The sequence below is a fragment of the Prionailurus bengalensis genome, chromosome A1 (genome assembly GCF_016509475.1).
Source record: "Prionailurus bengalensis isolate Pbe53 chromosome A1, Fcat_Pben_1.1_paternal_pri, whole genome shotgun sequence".
Taxonomy (NCBI): domain Eukaryota; kingdom Metazoa; phylum Chordata; class Mammalia; order Carnivora; family Felidae; genus Prionailurus; species Prionailurus bengalensis.
This window is the reverse complement of record NC_057343.1, coordinates 205,484,236-205,505,365: the sequence shown is the minus strand read 5'-3', so window position 1 is coordinate 205,505,365 and position 21,130 is coordinate 205,484,236. Positions and strand designations below refer to the sequence as shown.

The 21,130-nt window shown below is 41.4% G+C and overlaps 1 protein-coding gene across 3 annotated transcripts in view; it reads right to left on the bottom strand.

The window, feature by feature from the left end:
• Positions 1 to 15,280, bottom strand: part of PAIP1 (poly(A) binding protein interacting protein 1) — a 31,652-nt gene extending 16,372 nt beyond the window's left edge. The window contains exons 1-4 of one of the 3 annotated variants that reach the window (XM_043598967.1): positions 15,065 to 15,280; positions 13,531 to 13,700; positions 4,694 to 4,879; positions 1,169 to 1,281 (exon numbers count right to left, since the gene is read on the bottom strand). In XM_043598967.1, the coding sequence (XP_043454902.1) occupies positions 1,169 to 1,281; positions 4,694 to 4,879; positions 13,531 to 13,629 (398 nt within the window). In that variant the 5' untranslated portion in view covers positions 13,630 to 13,700; positions 15,065 to 15,280. Of the gene's footprint in view, positions 1 to 1,168; positions 1,282 to 4,693; positions 4,880 to 13,530; positions 13,701 to 14,288; positions 14,995 to 15,064 lie in introns of those variants that run through there. The other 2 variants (XM_043598957.1, XM_043598947.1) reach the window with 2 other exon arrangements.
• Positions 15,281 to 21,130: the final 5,850 nt, after the last annotated feature.

Below are 21,130 nucleotides of genomic sequence, written 5' to 3'. Positions count from 1 at the left end.
AAATTCCCGTTTTTTCTTTCCTTCATATAAATTTAGGACCGTTCCTCCCCACCCCATATTATAATTTATATGTAACTAGGTTTAATCTTTTGTTTTAGGACTTATGGATAGGTTGGTAAAGCCCTTTTAAGCAAGACCTAAGATTTAATTGTTAGTTTCTTAGTATTTAGTGTTTCACTTGAGTCTTTTACAGATTTGAAATATATTTTGGTGTAGACAGGAACCCATCTTTTTTCCACCCCCAATGAATGGCTAGCCAGTTGTCAGCAGCACATATCTACATACATACATACATACATACATACATATCTGAAGTAGGACCTTCATCAAAAGCCTTATTTTCAAGAGTCTCTGGAGTCACTTTTGGAATCCTTATTCTGTTCCAGTGCAATTTAACCAAATTATGGAATACACTACAACCATTAAAAGTATCCTTAAAGTACTAATGGACTAACTGTAATAAACTTGAAGACAACACTGTTATTGAATAAAACGATTCCAATAAGAAAATGTTTCCCTAGATTAGCTTATGAATTCAAAGTCATGCCAAAAAGATCTAGTAATACCAAAAAGATTTATGTAATTTCACATGTTGATTCTAAGGTTCTTTGGAGAAAAGCAGCATGCAAGAATAGCAAAGGAAACTCTACCCAAAAACTATGGGGAGGAGACTAATATACTAGGTATTAAAAATCTAGAGCTTTTTAATAGTATCATAATAAAATAAAAATAGAACAAGTAATAAATGGAATATAATGAAACCCAAATATTAGGATGTAGTTTAAGGAAGTTAACAGTTCAAATCAGTAAGGAAATGGATCATTTTAAAAATGGTAGGGATAAAACTCAAACTAGTTCAGCCTGCAGCAATTAGGACCTATTCAAATTGAAAGTACAGAGTACTAAGAAATACATAAGTGATCATATTTAAGATCTTGGAACATGAAGGGCCATCTAAGCACAAAACCAAAAGCAGAGATCATTACAGAAAAAAAGAGACTGATATGTGGGACTATAAATTTTTAACAGTACATACCATACCATAATACAAGAATGGTCCACCCTAACTTCCCCTGCAACTTTCCATAATACACACAGTCTTTAGAAAAGAATCGTCAAATTCTAGTATGTTTAAAGTTTTCCTTTAACTTCATATGTTTACACTGACCTTTGAAGCAGCAACTGACGAAAGTTGCCACTCTGTGGGCTAATTGTCAGATGATGGGACAGGTAATTACACAGGCGAGCTCCCATGTAAGAGAAATTTGGGATAGATGTGGCCTTTCAAAAAGAAAAAAAGTTGTTTGTAACACAAATACATTGTTATTAATGCAAATACTTAACAGCAACATTCTAAGAAAAACATTTCCACCCCTAAAACTGACATTATACAAATGAACAAGTCTTTATTGTTTGGCGTAAGGAAATTAAGTTAACGCTCCCTCCCAACTTCATACCAAGAACAAGAACAAAGGAAAATGTTTAAGGCAAGTTCCCCCCACAATTTACTTGAGGTTACCAGAAAGCAAATTAAGAAGATCTCTTTATACTAGCCAATTTTTGCATAGGATGTATACATGTGCTCAGTTGCACAGTGCTAATTATGAATAAGAGTATTTGCCAAACGATTCTTTTTCATGGTGTTTTTTAGGGCAAGGATAGCAGAGACTTTGGCATCTAGCAGTCCAGAACAACATTCCCAGGCCTGCATGGAGACCTTGGACATCAATTACCCTCCATGGGCTTCTGCTTGATTCCTAGGAGAGGTGATAAATGGTACCTGGTATGAGAGATTAACACTTAAAGAGTACTCCAAAAACACTTGGGGTAAAGAGGAAATGAGAAGCTCTTCCAAAAACTAAGACAGTGCAAGACACTATGTACCGAAGATAGTTTCACATACCCAAAGCAGTACTAAGTTTTAACTTTAATTACAGCTTTTAAAGAACAGTAGAGACAACATAGCTTACTACCCAATATTAGGTAACACATTAAAAGGCTAAGGGACTCGACCAAGGTTACAAAAGGTAGTAACTAACCAGAGAGTATAGATGTAACGGATGGTCTGATGCCTCTCTGACCCGATACTGAGTCTACTTACGGAGTTGTGGTAAATCTTAGACAAGTCACTTAACTTCTGTTAAGATGTGTATAAGGGAGAAGAGTAATACCTTGCAACCATGGAGGATTAAGTGAGTTAATTCATTACATGTTAAATGTTTAGCATTGCCTAGCATACATTACCTATGTTATAATTAGATCTTTTTATTTCTAATTATTTCATTGCTCACAAGGGACCCTTGTTATCACAGCAGACAGACTGGGTTCTCCTGAGATCACGTATGCGTATCTGGTACCACAGAAGACTTGAAATTCAAAAATTATACTTTTCCCATTATGGACATTGCCGGTTTTCCTTTAGTTTACTTTTAAAATTATCACATACAACTTAATAACAAGCCTTGTAGAGCTTCTTGCCTTTTAAGTGTCATACTTCCCCACTACACCTCACCTTTACACTCCACAGACAACCACTTTCAATTCTTTCAGCTGAAAAGGTTTCAACCTCTGTATCTCCATGCTCCGGGATTTCGGTTTAGTTATTATTTCTTACGAGTTTCCCACCATGGAAAAGGAATATCCAGTTTTCACTGGATATTCACGTAACATCACTCCATTCTGCTATTTGCCAATCTTTCCACCTACCAATGTCATTATACCATGATCTGATTGGTTTTGTGTTTCCATTTATGGCTGGACCACATAACACAGATTTCTCCTTTCCTACACAACTTTGTTTTCCCTGGACTTAATTTTTCCACACTGTTCTTTACTTAAGTCTCATTGATGTTACCCCTAAACTCACAAGTTTTTAAGTTTCTTAACATCTTCAACCACAGCAGCTATGCTCACCTTACCAGGAATCATGCCTGGAGCCTTCTGCCCTACGCCAGCAAAGCCTGGCCATCATCTTGGGATCTCCTTCACCACCATCTAGATAATCCACTTAGCCGCTCCTCTAAAATGCAGTTTCCTAGTTTCTACATCTTTGTCCTTGGCTTAATTCTTTTTGGTGGAGTACTTCCCTTCAAGAACTTCTCAAGAAGGGTTACAATAAAACTTCAAACTGGCTACTCAGTGCAAAAAGAGGGAGAGGGTCTCTCTCTTTCTTTTTTAAAGATTTCCAAGCAATCTTTTTAGTCTCATTCCAACCTTGTCCTAGAGCTTTCCAAAGGCTCTACTCAGTAAATCAGGGGGGATTTTCAGTTTTCCCCACTGGCTTGGAATTCAACTTTTTTAGATCTGCCAAGTCAGTTACCACTCACCCACCTGCTTTCTAGTCTCCATCTCTTCTCCTCATCTCAACCCCTACAGGCTTACGGCTTCTTAAAAATCCCGTCATTTTAGCAGTATTAGGGGAGGAATTAAAGTTGAATATGTAGGTTTAATCTGCCATTTTTATAACAGGCATTCTGTTACTATACATTCCCCTCAATGAAATGTAAAAACAAGTAAAAACCTGTATCACTGACACAGAGTATCAAAACTTAAAATAAGGAATACATATTCTAAGAATTGGCTTTGAGACAATCACAAAAACTGTAGTTTGTCAGGCTACAATCCTTTTGTCCAGCCCCGAAGAACTAGAACCAGGCAGCCTATGAAGTGCTGCAACTAAAACAGAAGAGAAACCAGAAAAGCAATTTCAAGTATATTTCTCCATTTTCTTCTCCTATCCTTTGCAATCTACCTAGAGGCCAAAAGTAGGTATGAGGACAAATAGAGCAATTCTATCTTCCTAAAATCTCAGTCATGTTCCAAACCTGAGAGTTGCCAGGTAATACCAAGGGGTCCACGAACTACCCAGAACCAATTGTAAAAGCAATCAGATGAAACACTAAGTAGGATGAAAATTATCCAGCCATCATAATCACCCTTCCATATACTCCAAATTAACCGGCCACCATGATCACCCTTCCAAATACTCCAAATTCGAGCTGCTCTTTCAGCAAGGACTTAAATAACACTTGTGTTTATAATTCTAGTCCCTTCCCACTGTTTTTGGTCAGTTTCAAACACTGCCCTTAAATTGGTCTTCAAAATCTAGTGTTATCTAGTTGCCCCCCTTAAAATAGCTTTAATGTATCACTGATCAATACACTAGGATCAAAACTAAACTTTGTGTGAACAATCTAGAATTACGGAATTAAGATGTAAATCCTTGGAAATTTAAGATATAAGCATTAATGTTAAGACTCAACAGTGTTTTATGGGTTTTTTTTTTTTTAAATGACTCCTTTATGAGGCAAAAAAGTTCTCCCATTTTTTTCTCTTAATCCAAAAATGCTATATAATTCAACACCTAAGAGAAAAGAACTACAGTTAATTTCAGATCCTTTAGAAACAGAGTGGGATGGAAAAAAGGTAGGATACTTACCTAACCTTCTTCATAAATGTCTTAACATTCCTTCTGACTGACTGTACAGAGCCTTGAATCTCCAGTCTGGCTCCAGCCCTAGATCCCCATAAGGGATTTTATACAACAGAGACTTGAGAGCTCCCAAGAACCTTAAAGAGTTAAGGAGTTTCGTGGAAGCCAGGAAACATGAACCTGGCCTCCCTGAAGGAGCAACACCACTCTTGGGCTTCAAGGAAGCTATCTGATGATCACCCATGCCATCAGCCAACCTACCTGCTGATAGATGAGTTCTACAAGTTCTTGCAAAGCATCATCTGTTGTAACCCAGCCATTCAGGGTCTCTGCAAACTGCTCAATTTCAGTTTCAAAACTGCCAGGCTGTTCTGTGAGATGATTCAAAAAATCCTGAACATATTCTGATAGAGTGGGATAATCCTCACAACCATCTTCATAGGATTCCTATAGATCAAAAGTTAAAAAAAAAAAAAAAGTTTTAATCCTTGCAACTGGCTAAAATAAAACTAAGGCAGCTTTAAGGTGAGAAGTCTCTAGAACAAATGATCCTTCACACGATAAAATTTGTTATTTTCTTTAGCAAAATTAAGTCCACTGAACTATTCTTCCTTCCCCAATAGCCGAAGTGTTACATTAAAGCAGAAGGACACCACCTAACTGGGTGGAAAATGGTCTTCTCATCCCTGGCAGATTTATAAGATGAATGACAAAATTTAAACCAATATTTTACTATAACACCAATATCAAAATTAAGATTTTGATCTATTTATGGGTACAAGAACTGAGATTTGCTTCAAAGTGGGAAGGGAGAAGAGGCCACAGATAGAGACATTAGAATGCCCACAGTTAGGCCACAGGTACCTAACTGTTGGGGCCATGTGGCGGGGGAAGGAGTGGGGGGTCATCACACTCTTCATATTCTTACAGTTATTTAACAATTTCTATATTGAAAAAAGAACCCAATAAGGTCTGTCATCTGTTAATTCCCAAGGACAGAGAAATATATAGTTAAGGGACTACAAATTTCACCACAGTGTAACTGGCAGACTTGGGCTGCTATATCCAGGCTTCTAGCCAAACTTAACTGTAGCAGTTTCCAACTATGTTTTACCACAATCACCTTTGGTAATTTTCAGTCTTTTAGTAAATGGCAAGAGGCTGAACAGGGTGAGTACTGCAAAAGGTTTCAGATGCGATTATCAACCTGGATACTTGCAATGCCTCCAACACCAACCAAAGTATTCTGAAATTTGCTTAATAGTTATGACCTAATAAGAATTATACTAATGAAACTTACCCTTTTCCAAAAGGAGTCAAATGAGAAACCACATGAAAGAATTACGACAACATAGAAGCATTTTATGAAGAGATTAGGTTCTAAAGCCAGTGAGTGCATAAAGAAAAAAAAAAATCAGGAGTCCAAATTTTCCTTAGGAAAATTAAAGGGATGCTACTTTACATTAGTTGCATGTACTATGAGACACACTAAGGAAATAAGACCAACTGCAGGAAGAGCAGATTCACGTGCCCATATCATGCTCATAGCGTTTGTTGAGAAGAGCAGGTAAACTGATACATTAAATGTTCTGCTCTCAAAACTGAATGCAAATTAAATGACTCTCCTCTAGGGGCACCTGGATGGCTCAGTTGGTAGAGACTCCTGATTTCAGGGTCATGAGTTCTAGGCCCACGTTGGGTACAGAGCTTAGTTAAAAAAAAAATAAAATTTTAGGGGCACCTGGGTGGCTCAGTCGGTTAAGCTGCCGACCTCGGCTCAAGTCATGATGCTACAGTTTACAAATTCAAGCACCACGTTGGGCTCTGTGCTGACAGCTCAGAACCTGGAGTCTGCTTCAGATTCTTTGTCTCCCTCTCTCTCTGCCCCACCCCTGCTTGCATTCTCTCTCAAAAATAAAAACATCAAAAAAATTAAATAAAATTTTAAAAATGACTCCACTCTAAAATAAAGAAATTAACATTGATGAAATTCAAATTTATTCATCATAAACATTACACCTATATGACTGAAGATTAAATGAGTTAATGAGTAAATGCCCTTAGACCTGTGACTAGCACATAGTAAGGCATTAAGAGTTCAGCAAACTTCTACATTTCTGGGAAAACAGTAAAACATTACAAATGCCACAGTCATGTTCTCATACCTAAAGAACCACACCTAAAAGCATCTGAAGAACAGAATAAAAGTCCACACTTCTTGGTATATAAGAGGATACCCTGATTAATAAGCTATGTATAATATGCGACAGACACTGTTAAGAGCTCTGCAAGCTTGTCTCACTTAACCCTAAAAAACTTGGCACAGATGGAAGAAACGAACCCAGAGCAGTTAAGTCACCTTTGGTTATTTATTCAAAAGTGTTCACTGTTGAGTTCCTACTAAGTGCCAAACACTGTTCTAGGTGCTGGGGGGGTACTGTCGGCATGAACAAAGGAGACAAAGTCCTCCTCCAGTGGAGCTTATCTTCCACCATGGAAGACATTATTCACATGTTAGGATATCCTATGAAAAAAGGTGGGCTAAAAGTAATATAACACTGTAGATTAACTATATTGGAATAAAAAAAAAAGCAAAAACAAAAAAAGGGAAGGATTCAGAAGAGTTAACATCTCATTTGAAGATGAAAAGAAAAACAAAATAAACCCAGCCATACAAATATCTGAGGCTTAGAAAGTAGGCTTACAAAGCACATAGGCCCCAGGCGCTTGGGAGACTCAAGTCAGTTGAAAGTCAAACTTTGGTTCAGGTAGTGATCTCAGGGTTCAGGAGTTCGAGCCCCACAGGAGGCTTGCTGCTGTCAGAGCAGAGCCCAACCCGGATCCTCTGTCCCCACTCTGTCTGCCCCTCCCCCGTTCGTGCTCTTTCTCAAAAATAAACATTTAAAAAAAAAGAAAAAAAAAAGGGCAGCACACAGGCCTCAAGACGATAGGTGCTTATCTGATACCTTTAAGAAAAGCCAGAACAGACACTGAAGAGGGGGTAATAGCTAACAAGATCAATGAGGCAGATGGGAAATCACGTACAATCTTAGGGACTACACTAAGACTGGCTTGAAAGCCAGTGGAAAAACCATGGGGCAAAGAAGGTTGGAACAAGGAAAGACCATGTACCAACTTAAGTAATTGCTGCAGTCACACAGCTAGTCAGAAGAACTGAGCACAGAACAAACCCTGTGGTTCTAACCTCTATGCTACACTCCAAGGAACTGACAAAGGCTTAAAATCCAACTTTGACATAGGTACAAGAATATTCATTGCCAACAATCCACCTAACAATCAACAAAGAACTGGCTAAATATACCACCTTATATCCATGTAATAGATCAAATAGCCACTTAAACACGATAGATTTACATCTATTAATACAGAAATCACTAATGTTAAATGCGAAGAACAGAACCGTATTTTAGGACAGCTTAATTTTAAGAGATTTGGAGACGGTGAAAATTTCTGGAAAGATAGACAAGGGATAACAGCTCTGGAGTCCATGAATGTTCATATTATAAATAGTGACCACTGTTTTATAAAACTGAAAACAGTTAAGCATTATAAATGCATACATTAAATACACTTAATATTAGCTACATATACATTTTACATTAAAAATACTTTGACATATAGAGTTTTATAGATTTGGAGTGTCCTGTTACTACTGACAGAAAAGCAGGAATCTGACACGTCCTAGCTGAAGGTATTAATTTCTGGTTCTATCAAATGTCACTCACTGTGGCAAAAATGCAGTCTCAAAGAAGAACTCTTTTAAGAGAACCCAAAGTCCAAAAGTAAAGAAGGGAGAGTAGAGCTGTTCTGATTATAAGCATTACAGGGGACTGGTTCACAAGCTGCCATTTCAAGCAAAAAAGGAAGCACAGAGTATTCTGGACAGACCAGCACTCCGATGTGTTTGCATTATTTCTCTAGTACCAGATTTTTCCAAGTACAAATTTCATCAGTCTTCAATGTGGAATTAAATGGCATTTAAGCTGAGGGATGAAGTTTTACTTATTTTTCTTAGAATTCTGGGCCAAGAGATTAGGAGGGACAGTTAGACAATGCACTTTTCATGGAAGATACTTTGAATACATTGGTACGGAGAAGACCTTAATCCAAAGCAGCAGGAATAAAAGGAAACCAATCAGACACCTAGACAGTGGCAGAGTCAAGACTACTTTAGTTTGAAGGGGGCAAGAGTGTGAAAGACAAACAGGAGTCAATATACTGTTTTTGGCCTACACAGCTAGTTAGAATATAAAAAAAAAGGCTTGCAGAAGATAAATTCTTTTTTTATACTTGAATTTCAACGTGAGATCCTCATGAACAAGGCAAAACAAACACAAGGCAGGAGTTCAGAGAAAGAATTAGATTTCAGTATCAGTAGACAGGCAATGGTCAGATTCTAAGTGACAGGTAGGATCACCAAGGCAAGTAATAAAATGTGGGGGGGCGGGGGGAAGAACCTCAGGGGACTACAGTCTGAGTGAAGAAGGAATGATCTGCAAACTGGAAGGATGAAGAAAGCACTGCCCCAGTGGCCAAAGGAAAAAGAAGAGGTGCTCAGAGGCAAATGCTACAGAATAATCTTAGGAGTTGAAATCTGAAAGAACAATGGTTGCAGTCTTAGGAATGAAACACTAGGCAGAGAGAGGGAAAAATTAAAATTGGTATCTTAAATATTCAGTTTTTATAAAAACAAGAGGAACTTCTAAAAGACTGAAAAGGTACCCTTGGCCCCTAGCACAGGACCAGACTCACTGGGACTTGTTAAACTGCACAGATCATACGGTGGTCAGTCTACTAAGATGAGGGTTAAGAGGACAATAGATGTTAGGGGTACCTGGGTGGTTCAGTAGGTTAAGCATCTGACTCTTGAATTCAGGTCAGGTCATGATCTCCCGGTTCGCGAGATCAAGCCCCATGTCAGGCTCTGCACTGACAGTATGGAGCCTGCTTAGGATTCTCTCTCTTCGCCCTTCCTCCGCTCGTGCTCTCAAGGTAGATAAACAAATAAAAAGAGGACGATAGATTTTAAAACCCAAAGAGCATCAGTAAAGGTCACAAAAATAGTACCAAATCAAATAGGGGGATCAGCCTACAGAGGTTTGATCACTGAGAAGTAAAATAGTACTAACAGTGAATAAGTTTACATTTAGGAGAACATCACTATTGAAAGGCAAAAGAAATAGGCAGTAACTTGAGGGGAACATTCTTAGAAGAAAGAAGGGATTTTGACGGGTGGGGATTTTTGTTTCTTAATAAATGCTTTGTGAATTCCTATGTAGAATTTTTGGTTCTTGTAAGTGAGCTGTGATTAAATATTCAAGATGTAATGGTTGATCCGAGAAGAAGCAATAGCCAGGAGTTGACAGATACAGCAACTCCTTGGTAAGAAAGCATAGAAAGCAGGAAATTCTAGCAGTGGGATTAGAGGAAGGACTCGAGGATAAAAGGGTTCAGAATCTTGGCAGGGTTGAGAAAGCACAAGCAACTATCATAAAGGCTTTCAGAAAAAAGTATGACTACTTGAGAACAGATCCAGTTCAAAGATACCCAGATTTTCATGCATATCAAAGCAGACTTAAGGCACTTTTATTTTGTTCACTGCTGTATCCCCAGTGCTTGACTCACAGTAAGAATCCAACTATCTGTTGAATGAGTGAGTGAATATAACTAACTTTGGATTATGGCTACTGTTATCTGTCACAAGACCCTATCCTAAGAGTCAGGGAAAAACCAAGGATACTGCCATTCTGTGACTAAGTGGACAGAGTAAAACACTTACCTTTGATAGAGGGTAAAAGGGTAAATGAGGAAGACTAGAGAATGCACCAGAGCAGGGGTAGCAATCTTGAATGATTATAGAATAGAGGCAGATTACAAACAAATGAGGCAAGCCAATGAGCAATTAGAGGTCATGTATTCCATCTAAGGTGGCTGCCTCCATTCAGCTGCAGACAATTTTTTGCTCTAGCAAAGTTAACAGTCTGGTAGAACCCCATCTTATGATTTTAAGAGAAACCAGAAAATTTAGATTTGCAACATCTAATTTAAGTACTGGTTGGTTATTAAACAGGCCTTTAAAAAAAAAAAAAAAAAAGGAAAAACAATGAGGGCCAAAGACGACACACCTGCAGGCCACACACGAGCCATGGGCTTCTGGTTTGCAATCTGTTCTGGCCAACTGAGCATAGAAGAAACTAATCTAATAGAAGATATCAAGGAGTGCCTAACAGAGGACAATGGCTCAAAATAAGTGGACCAACATGGCTCTGTAGCCCAGGAGTCACCTGAACTATGTAAACTAGTTGATACAGAACTCTGGAAAAAACAAAAAACAAAAAAACCACAAAAAAAACACATCCCTATCATAAAATGGCCCAACAGGGAGACAAATGGGAAACAGTTTGTGGCTGTCTGAAAGTGCTCTTCAAGAGTTAATTCAACTACTCACAGCTCTCCAATGGTTCTTTTCCTCTCCGAGCCAAATACAACTTTTTGGCAAGAATCCAGGCTGTCCTCGCTTCTATTTTACATGACTGACATCAAATCAACTGCTCTTTCTGAATGCCTATCCTTTCCCCTTCCCGGCCACAAAGCTTTTTTTTGTTTTTTAAGTTTATTTATCTTCAGAGAGAGCATGTGAGCGTGCACACGTGAGCGAGTGAGTATAAGTGGAGGAGGGGCAGAGAAAGAGGGAGAATCTGAAGCAAGCCCCTTGCTGTCAGCCAAGAGCCCATGTGGCACCCGAACTCATGAACCATGTGATCACGACCTGAGCTGAAATCAAAGAGTCAGACGTTCAACTGACCAAGTCATCCAAATGCCCACCAAAGCTTTTTCCTACAGCAGTCTAAGATGGATGGAGTTTCTAAAACATGGGGTACAGTTTTTCCATACCTTTTCTATCAAATATGGAAGGAAAGCACTGCCCCCCACCCAAGAAGCAACAAAATAGGTGTGCCATCATTAGTTATCAGGTAAACACAAATTAAAACCACAAGTAGTGGGGTGCCTGGATGGCTCAGTGGGTTAAGCATCCAACTTCGGCTCAGGTTATGATCTCATAGTTTGTAAGAGGCCCACATCAGGCTCTGTGCCGACAGTGTGGAGCCTGGAGCCTGCTTCAAGTTCTGTGCCCCCCCCCCCCTCTCTCTCTCTCTGCCCCTCCCCTACTCACACAGTTTCTCAAAAATAAGCAAACATTAAAATTTAATAAAAAACCACAAGTAGATACTACATACCCACCAGAATGGCTAAACTTAAAAACAGAAATTTCCAAATACTGACAAGGAAGCAGAGTAAGTGGAAATTACATACTACTCAGAGTGTATATTGGAACATTCTCTTTGGAAAACTATTTGGCAATCTCCATTAAAGTTGGCTACCGGTGCAACTGGGTGGTTCTGTTGGTAGAGCATAAAACTCTTGATCTTGATGTGGACTTCAAGCCCTATGCTGGGTGTAGAGATTACTTAAAACCTCTGGGGGGAAAAAATGAGTTGACCACCCTATGTCCCTGCAATTCCACTCCTAGGTACGTACCCATGGGTAGAATAGCAGCCCTATTTATAATAGCCCCAAAGTGGAAAGAATCAAATGTTTATCAAGAGACAAAGGGAAACAGGTGCCTGGCTGGCTCAGTTGGTAGAGCATGCAACGCTTGATCTCAGGGTCATGAGTTCAAGCCCCACGCTAGGCGTGAAGCCTCCTTAAGATTAAAAAAAAATTTTAGAGGAGACAAAGGGGACAAATGTTAAAACAAAAACAGACAAGATGGGACTGTGGTATATTCTCACAATGGAATGCTAGATTAAGTCACCTTCAATTATAAGCTAAAACATGGATTAATTTGAATGTCAAAAAAAGTGAAAAAAATATATTCTGTATGAGTCCTTTTATATAAACTTTGAAAACAGGCAAAACTTGTAAATCAAAATAGTAGTTAACCTGGAGAGCAGTAATGATTAGGAGGACACATAGGGAGCTTTGTTAATGTTCCTTTTTTTGGTTTGGACACTGGTTGCTTAAGTGTTCATTTTGTAAAACTTTGAGCTAACCTTTATGTACACTATTGGGTTAAATGTCAGTAAAACAAGAGAAGACTTCTGTGCTAAAGTATCATTTTAACCCTCTAATGGTTCCTGCCCCACTTATCTACAATCAATTGCTATGCATTTACCCAGGACATATTCCCAATTGTGTTGTGTTTTCTCCCACTTAAAAGGAGTTCAGTTTATTAAGTTATTGACAAAAGTGAACCTGAAAGTTTAAAAGTTCTTCATACTTGTGTAAACACTTTATCAAAACCTCCTACGTTTCTTTAATTACAACCAGAAACACTTGTTTTAACATAATAGAGTCCAGATGTGTAACATTAAAAAACTTACCTCAAATTAGTCCGCAGCATAACTATGGTTTAATTTACTCTAAAACTACCAATGAATATTCAGTTATCTTGCTGAAATCCAATTTAAAATCAGCTTTGCCAGGCCATTATTCTATAGATCATCCACTTAGTCTGGACACAAATTTTGTTATTTTTTTGATGTAGTTTTTTAAAATTTAATGTTTATTTTTGAAATAGAACCAGAGAAAGTTTGAGTGCACAGAAGCAGGGCTGGGGGGGGGGGGGGGGGGGGACAGAGGATGGGAAGCCAGCTCTGTGCTGACAGCAGGGAGAACCCCATCAGGGGCTGGAACTCACTAACCTGAGAGCATGACCTGAGCAGAAGCCGGAGGCTTAACCCACTGAGCCACCCAGGTGGCCCTGGACACAAATTTTAGTTTTATATATTGAAAGTGCCCTAAGTATATCCTTTACTAGGCTAGAAATACTCTATAGATACCGGGAATACAGTGAAAAAAGACAAAAAGGTCTACTCTCAATTTACATGGATATTTTGAACATCACAAACCACAAAACATATTCCTGAATCTGTCTGGTTTCTTGGAGAGTGTAAAGAATTCATGACGTTTTTATGTGTAGTAGAAAGTTCCAGCATACCGATTAATGACATAAAGTAATAATCACGTTATTCCAGTAATATTAACCCAGAATTGTAGTAAAAAGGCATACTTACTGTATAATTAGAAGAATAACCTGATGGATAAAATTCAGGAGCGTTCACAGAAAGCTTAGACATTAATACAGGAGCTACAACCACCTGGGGTTTAGCCATTGCTGACTCCAAGTTCTGCTGTGGGATATTATCCTGTGAACTAGGTGGAGCTCTCAGGGGCCTCGTTTGCTCTGAGAAAGGAAAAACGGGGTGTTAGATGCGTTCATTCCTTTGTATAGCAACTTACTATCTGCTGAAAAGCCACAGGAGAAGGACTGGTTTTTAAGAGTTAAACAAGAACTGTCACGAATATTAAGGTTATCGCCAGGATATATACAGAAAGCCTGCAAAAAGGAACAATAGGCTGCTTTAGCTCATTTATGGCCATACCTGCCTCCTAAATGAATGCTCGAGAGCTTTCTTTTTCCTTTTTTCGTTTTTAAGGAGTTAAAAGAGGTGGTTGCACCCTTAAGGTCTCCCTTTCCAAGGCTGGGAAGGGGGAGGCGATTTTTACTTCCTCCCCGGACGGCAGAACTCAGAGACCGCGCATTGGGCCCCTCCCCCCAGCCGGGGCGCACAAAGGATTCCGGCAGCCACCTTCCAAACCCCGTTCCGGGCCCGTCCCCACCCCGGAGCAACCGGGCCCCTCGGGGAACGCTTTCGGGGAACGGGGGGGTTGGGGGGGATAGAAGGAAAAAGAGCGCCGGCATTGCCGCGCGCCAAGGGCCGTGGGGAAGCGTTGGCCCAGGAGGACAGGGTCCCCTAGAGCGGCTCCGTACCTGGGAGCGCCCCGGGCCGGGGAGGCCTCTGGGGGCCGGCGGGGACCTCGCACTGGGCCCCTGGCGGCGGGGCCGTCCTGGGCTGGCGCAGCGGCGGCGGCTGCAGGAAGCCCGGGGCTTTGGGCTGCGGCGGCGGCTGGTGCCGCGGCCGCTCAGCAGCCCCCGCTCCGTTCGGGAAACCGCCGCCCTCAGGCCCGCCCCCTCCGCGGCCCAGGCCCCGGCTCCGGCCCCGACCAGCACCTGGGGCCCGATCGAAACCGTCCGACATGCTCCTCCTCCTCCGCCGCCGGGGGCCGCTGCCGCTGCGCTCGGGAGAGGACGCGGGGGGGGAGGCGCCGCGGGCCGGCTCTCGCCGCCGCGCTCACTCGGGCCTCATGGAGGAGGAGGACTGCGGGCCCCTGCGCGGTTCCTTGGCGCCTCGGGCGGAGCGGACCGCAGCCGGAGCACCCGCCGAACCCGCCGCTCCAGAGCGCCCGCCCCCCGCGGCTGCCCTCCGCTTTTCGATTCTCCCCCAAACCCGGCTCCCCCGCCTTCGGCGCGGCGGGGGCGAAGGCGGGTCACAGCGGCCCCCCGCGGCCCGGAGGCCCCGGGCGCGTCCTCCGCGTCTGCTGCGGTTCGTGGCGGGCTGAGTGCCGCGGCCCAGCAGGCCGCTCGGCCAGTGGCTTCCCGGCCGCCGGACAGCCCTGCTCGACGCGGGGACCGGGCGAGGGCATCTCGGCCCACCCCCCGGGGCGGGCCGAGAGCAGAGAGGAGTGCTCACCCCAGGCAGGCCTTACCTACGCGGTGCCTCTCGGTAGAGAAGTGCGAGACTGACGGTTGATGCCAGGAAAATAAAAATACGGGGGGAGGGGGCGTGGAGGCAGCGCCAGGGTTCGCGGACGCGCACCTCCGTGGGCGCGCAGGTGTGTTCAATCACCCGGAGCCGGCCGGCCCGAGGACTGGCCCGGAAGGACCGCTGCGGGAGAAGCTCCGCCACCTGTCTGGTCGGCCGCGGGGGAGGGAGGGGGGAACGCAATCAAAATGCACCTCTCTCCCCCGCCCCTTTCAATTCACATAAGGTAGTTATCAGAGTAGGTCCTACCTACTGTGCCCAGGCTTCGGTCTTCTCTCTTTTCCCGTCCGGAAATGTTCACAAAATGCACTACCTTTCAATGAAATTACCCTCTTTTTCGTCGTCTACCGGTACCGTCCAATAAAAATATAGCGCGAGCGCAAACGCAAGCTACTTATGTAATTACAAATTTTCTAGAAGCCACATTAACGAGTAAAAAAAAAAAAAAAACAAAAAAACAAAAAAACAGGTGGAATTATTTTAATCTATTTTACTTTACCGAATATATCCAAAATGGTATTTCAACATGTAACTAACACAAAAAATGTTAATGAGATGTTTTCCCCTTTCTCGTACTAATTAAAACAATGTGTATTTTATACTTGCAGCACGTCTCCGTTGGGATTGGCACATTTCAGGTGTTCAGTAGGTACATGTGGCGAGTGGCTACCGCATTGCACAGCAAAGTTCTAGACATTAGTTATGTGTAAATTATTGTTTTTGTCAGGTCTGGTGCTGTGACAGCCAAATGAAGAATGAATGTAAGTAATGAGAAGGAGAAAAAATTCATTTCTTTACTGTTATACTGAAATATCCTCACAAACTCTGATTGTAGCCCTTTATATTAAGTCAGGTTTAATGTTTTTCAATCTTGTCATCTTGAGAATCATTTCAATTAGGAACAAAACTCATGTTAACCATTTTCTCTTCTTACTAATAAAAACAGTATTAACAGCTTCACCTAAATGAGTGAGAAGAATGGCTTTAATTACGGCAATCCTAAATAAATGATTCATGCTGTTGATTGTTGGCAAAATTTGAAGGGAAGGAAGCCAACAAAAAGTAAAGTTCTTTGGTGTGGTGAAAAATGTAGGATTCAAAGTGGACCAGAGCTTGGCTTAGATCCTGGCCTTGACCCTTAAAACCTGTGTGATCCTAGGTAAGCCAGGGATTTAGCTTCTCTGAGCCTCATTTTCCTCATCTTTAAAATAATAAGTATGTTGTAGCACTGAGCATGTATTACAAAGACAAGACAACAGTGTAAAAATTCGATGGGGACATTGAAGTCCATTTTTTTATGTAGCGGTCAGTCACTTCTTACTTTTCTGTTCTTCAGGAAGGACTCACAAACTGTATATTCCAAAACAGTGAGAGTGAGTTATCCTAATGTTCCATTAGGTAGATACCCTCGACCTGTGCCAGGCTTTTGTTCGCATTCATTACCCTTTTGTTCCCCTAGGAACTTTGATGATGGCTAGCACTTTCTTTACACCTGAGACATTCTTATCTGAGACTAAGGCTACTATGCATCCATGGAGACATCAGGGTATCTTTACAGGGTATCTTTAATTGAGATGTTATCCTGTGCCTTCTCCCTATTTACTGTTACGTAACTTTACCCCTATTCTTATGAGATGTGAAAGGTAGAGTTAGAGATAACAGGGATGGATTTAGCTTCATCACAATAACAATAGTTAATATTTAGTATGTGCCAGCCATTGTTTCAAGAGCTTTACTTTTATCATTTTATTTAATCCTCACAGCCTATGAGACAGCCGTTCCAATTACCCACATTTTACAGAAAAGGTGCCAAGATACTACAAGGACTATATCCATCTGGGGACTGTTACAGGACTAAGTGGCAGGTGGTAGGTAATGCAAAATGCCAAGAGGCCAGGGGCACCTGGCTGGCTCAGTTGGTAAAGCTTGCAACTCTTTTTTTGTTTGTTTGTTTGTTTTTTCCTATTTTAGAACCTTTTCTTTAAATTTCATTTTAATTTTTTTAAATTTACATACAAATTAGTTAGCATATAGTGCAACAATGATTTCAGGAGTAGATTCCTTAGTGCTCCTTATCCATTTAGCCCAACCCCCCTTCCCACAACTCCTCCAGTAACCCTCAGTTTGTTCTCCATATTTTTGAGTCTCTTCTGTTTTGTCCCCTTCCCTGTTTTTATATTCTTTTTGTTTCCCTTCCCTTATGCTCATCTGTTTTGTCTCTTAAAGTCCTCATATGAGTGAAGTCATATTGATTTTTGTCTTTCTCTGACTAATTTCACTTATAAAGCTTGCAACTCTTGATCTTGGGGTTGCAAGTTTGAGCCCTACATTGGGAGGAGAGACTACTTTTTAAAAAAATGCCAAGAGGCCACACTCACACACAAACATGAGCACCAGGTAGGACTCTCTGGAGAGAATCATCAGAAATGCTCCTTCTCCACATTTACGCCTTTCTTATTGATTTATGAAGGTAGGGTTAAATTTGGAGAGGCTGGAAAACATGTTGTAAATCTGGGAAAAGGACCTGCTGTAAAATATGGAAAGAATTTGTTTCCTTAAGCTGGGTTTGAAAGAACTTTTCCGGAAGACTTCCCCAAGCTGTCTAATCTTAGATGCTTCCCTTATGATAGTTGTATCTTGGAAAAACTGTATCTTGGCACTTAGTATGCTGGATTTTTACTGTTTAGTCTATTTAACTGTCCTCTTCACTAAACTACTACTGAAGTCAGAGGACACTTTTTTTTTTTTTAAAGTAAACTACGCACCCAACATGGGGCTTGAGCTCACAACCCCAAGATCAAGAGTTGTACGTTCTACCCACTAAGCCATCCAGGCACCCCAACCAGAGGCCACCTTTCATCTCTACACCCTTAGATCTTAGCGCAGTACTTGGTACATAAAGGCTTTTAACAGTGATGGGAATCACCTGCAATACAGCTTTTCCTTTCCTGTGTCACCAGTATAGTGATGATGAAAAGACTGGTTTTCTTTCCTGGTTCTTGAGAGATTTAAGTTAAAAGATGAATGCTTTAAAAAAGAAAAGATTGTTTTTCAGAAACCAGTAGCACTTAATGGCTTCAAAATCCCCATTGGACCATATGGGAGCAGACAGTGCAGCCTTTCAAGTCCAGCTAATAGGAGAAAGTTTTCATAAAAATTTAAATAGGAGAAGGTATTTACAACCATATACTGACAAAAGACCTGTATCTAGAATATATGAATAACTCTCAAAACCCAAATGTGAAAGAATAATCCACTTAGGGGGCGGACAAAACAGACATTTCACTGAAGAGAATGTACAGATGGCATTTAAGCCCATGGGGGAAAAATGTTCAACATCATTAGCTACTAGGTAAATGAAAATTAAAACCCCAATGAGATTTCACTACCTACGTATCACAATGGCAAAAGAAGAAAATAGTGACAACACCAAATGCTTACGAGAATGTAGAGAAGCTAGAAACTGAGTCACTTGTTGGTGGGAATGTAAAATGTATAATCATTCTAGAAACTAGTTTGACAATTTCCTTAAAAGTTATACATATGACTACCATATAACCCAGAAATTGCACTCCTGGGTATTTGTGATGGTTAACTTTATGTGTCAATTTGGTCCATGGGATGCCCAAGTAACTGGCTAAGCATTATTTCTGAGCATGTCTCTAAGGGGGCTCCTGGAAGAGATTAGCATTCACATCAGTAGACTGAGTAAAGCAGATGGCTCTCCCCAAAGTGTCATCTTAACCATTGAGGGCCTAAAGAGAGCAAAAAGGAGGAGGAAGGAAGAATTCCATTTCCCTGACTGATTGCTTGGGCTAGGACATTGGTCTGGCCTTGGACTGAGACACCATTAGTGGTGCTCTGGTTTTCAGGCCTTCAGACTTAGACTGGAACTATGCCACTAGCTTTCCTGGCTCCCCAGCTTGCAAACAACAAACCATGGGACTTTTCAGCCTCTATAATCATGTGGGACAAATCCAAGGATTGGTTTTGAGTATTAAGATATGATGGAATTTGCCTGCTAGTAGGTTTGAGATTTGCTTGGGATCTGTTACCCCTTCTTTTCTATTTCCTTTTTGGAATGGGAATGTTTGTCCGATGCCTGCCCCATCATTGTATTTTGGAAGCATATGACTGGTTTCACAGCTTCGTAGCTGGAGAGGAATTTTGCCTCAGGATGAATTGTACCTCAGATCTCATCCATATCTGATTTAAGCAGACTCCATGCATGGGGCTTGAACTCACAACCCTGAGATCTTGATCTGAGTCAGACATTGAACTGACTGAGCCACCCAGTTGCCCCCATCCATATCTGATTTAGAGGAATTTTTTTTAATGTTTATTTATTTATTTTTTAGAGAGAGAGTGTAAGTGGGGGAGGGGCAGAGAGAGAGAGGGAGACAGAGAATCCAAAGCAGGTTTTGTGCTGACAGCAGAAAGCCAGATTCAGGGTTCAAACTCACAAACTGTGGCATCATGACCTGAGCCACCCAGAAGCCCCTGATTTAGGTAACATACAGATGAGATTTTGGACTTTAGATTTTAAACTTGGTGCTGGAATGAGTTAATACTTTTGGGGTTCTTGGGATGGAGTGAATGTATTTTGCATGTCAGAAAGGCATGAATTTTGGGGGGGGGGCAGGGGTAGAATGCTATAAATGTTTGTGTCTCCTCCAAATTCATATGTGAAAGCTATAATCCCCATTAAGATGATATGTGGAGGTAATTAGGTTTGGATGAGGCCATGATGATAGCCTCCATAATGGGCCTCTTGCCCTCACAAGAAGAGGAAGAGATCAGAGATCACTCTCTCTGCACCATGTGAGGACACAGCAAAAAGATGGCCATCTGCAAACCAGAAAGAGGGCTCTCACCCAAACCTGACCCTGCTGGCACCCTGATCTTGGACTTCCCAGTCTCCAAAACTGTGAGAAACAAATTTATTGTTTAGTTCACCCAGTCTGTGGTCTTTTGTTAAAGCAGCTCAAACTAGGCACTTATCCCAAAGAAATGAAGATTTATGTTCACACAAAGCCTGTACCCAAATTTTAATCACAGCTTCATTCATACCATCCCCAAGCTGGGGATGTTTAATGGATGTTGTTTAATGGATGAATGGTTAAACTGTGATGCATAGAATACTACTCAGCAAGAAAAAGGACAACTACTGAGACACAACAATTTTTTTTTTAATTTTTTTTTCAACATTTATTTATTTTTGGGACAGAGAGAGACAGAGCATGAGCGGGGGAGGGGCAGAGAGAGAGGGAGACACAGAATCGGAAACAGGCTCCAGGCTCTGAGCCATCAGCCCAGAGCCCGACGCGGGGCTCGAACTCCCGGACCGCGAGATCGTGACCTGGCTGAAGTCGGACGCTTAACCGACTGCACCACCCAGGCGCTCCGAGACACAACAATTTTGATGGCTCTCACAGGAATTATACTGAGTGAAAAAAAAAAAAAGAGCCAATCTCCAAAGGCTATTTTGTGATTCCATTTAGACAACCTTGAAATGACAAAATCATAAAGTTGGAAAATAGCTTAGTGGTTTCCAGGGATTAGGGAAAGGTTGGGGTTTAGGGGGAAGCAGTGTGACTATTAAAAGGGTGGCTACTGGGGCACCTGGGTGACTCAGTTGGTTGAGTGTCTGACTTTGGCTTAGGTCATGATCTCATGGTTCCTGGGTTCGAGCCCCATGTCAGGCTTTGCACTGACAGCACGGAGCCTGTTTCAGATTCTCTGCCTCTCTCTCTCTCTCTCTCAAATATAGACATTAGGCACACCTGAGTGACTCAGTTGGTTAAGTGTCCAACTCTTGATTTTGGTTCAAGTCATGATCTCACGGTTCATGAGTTCAAGTCCCACAACTGGCAGTGAAGAACCTGCTCAGGATCCTCTCTTTCTCCCTCTCTCTCTCTCCCCTCCCCCCCTCGCTCTCTCTCAAAATAAATAAACTTAAAACAAACAAACATTAAAAGGGTAACTAGTATGAGGAATCATTGTAATGGAA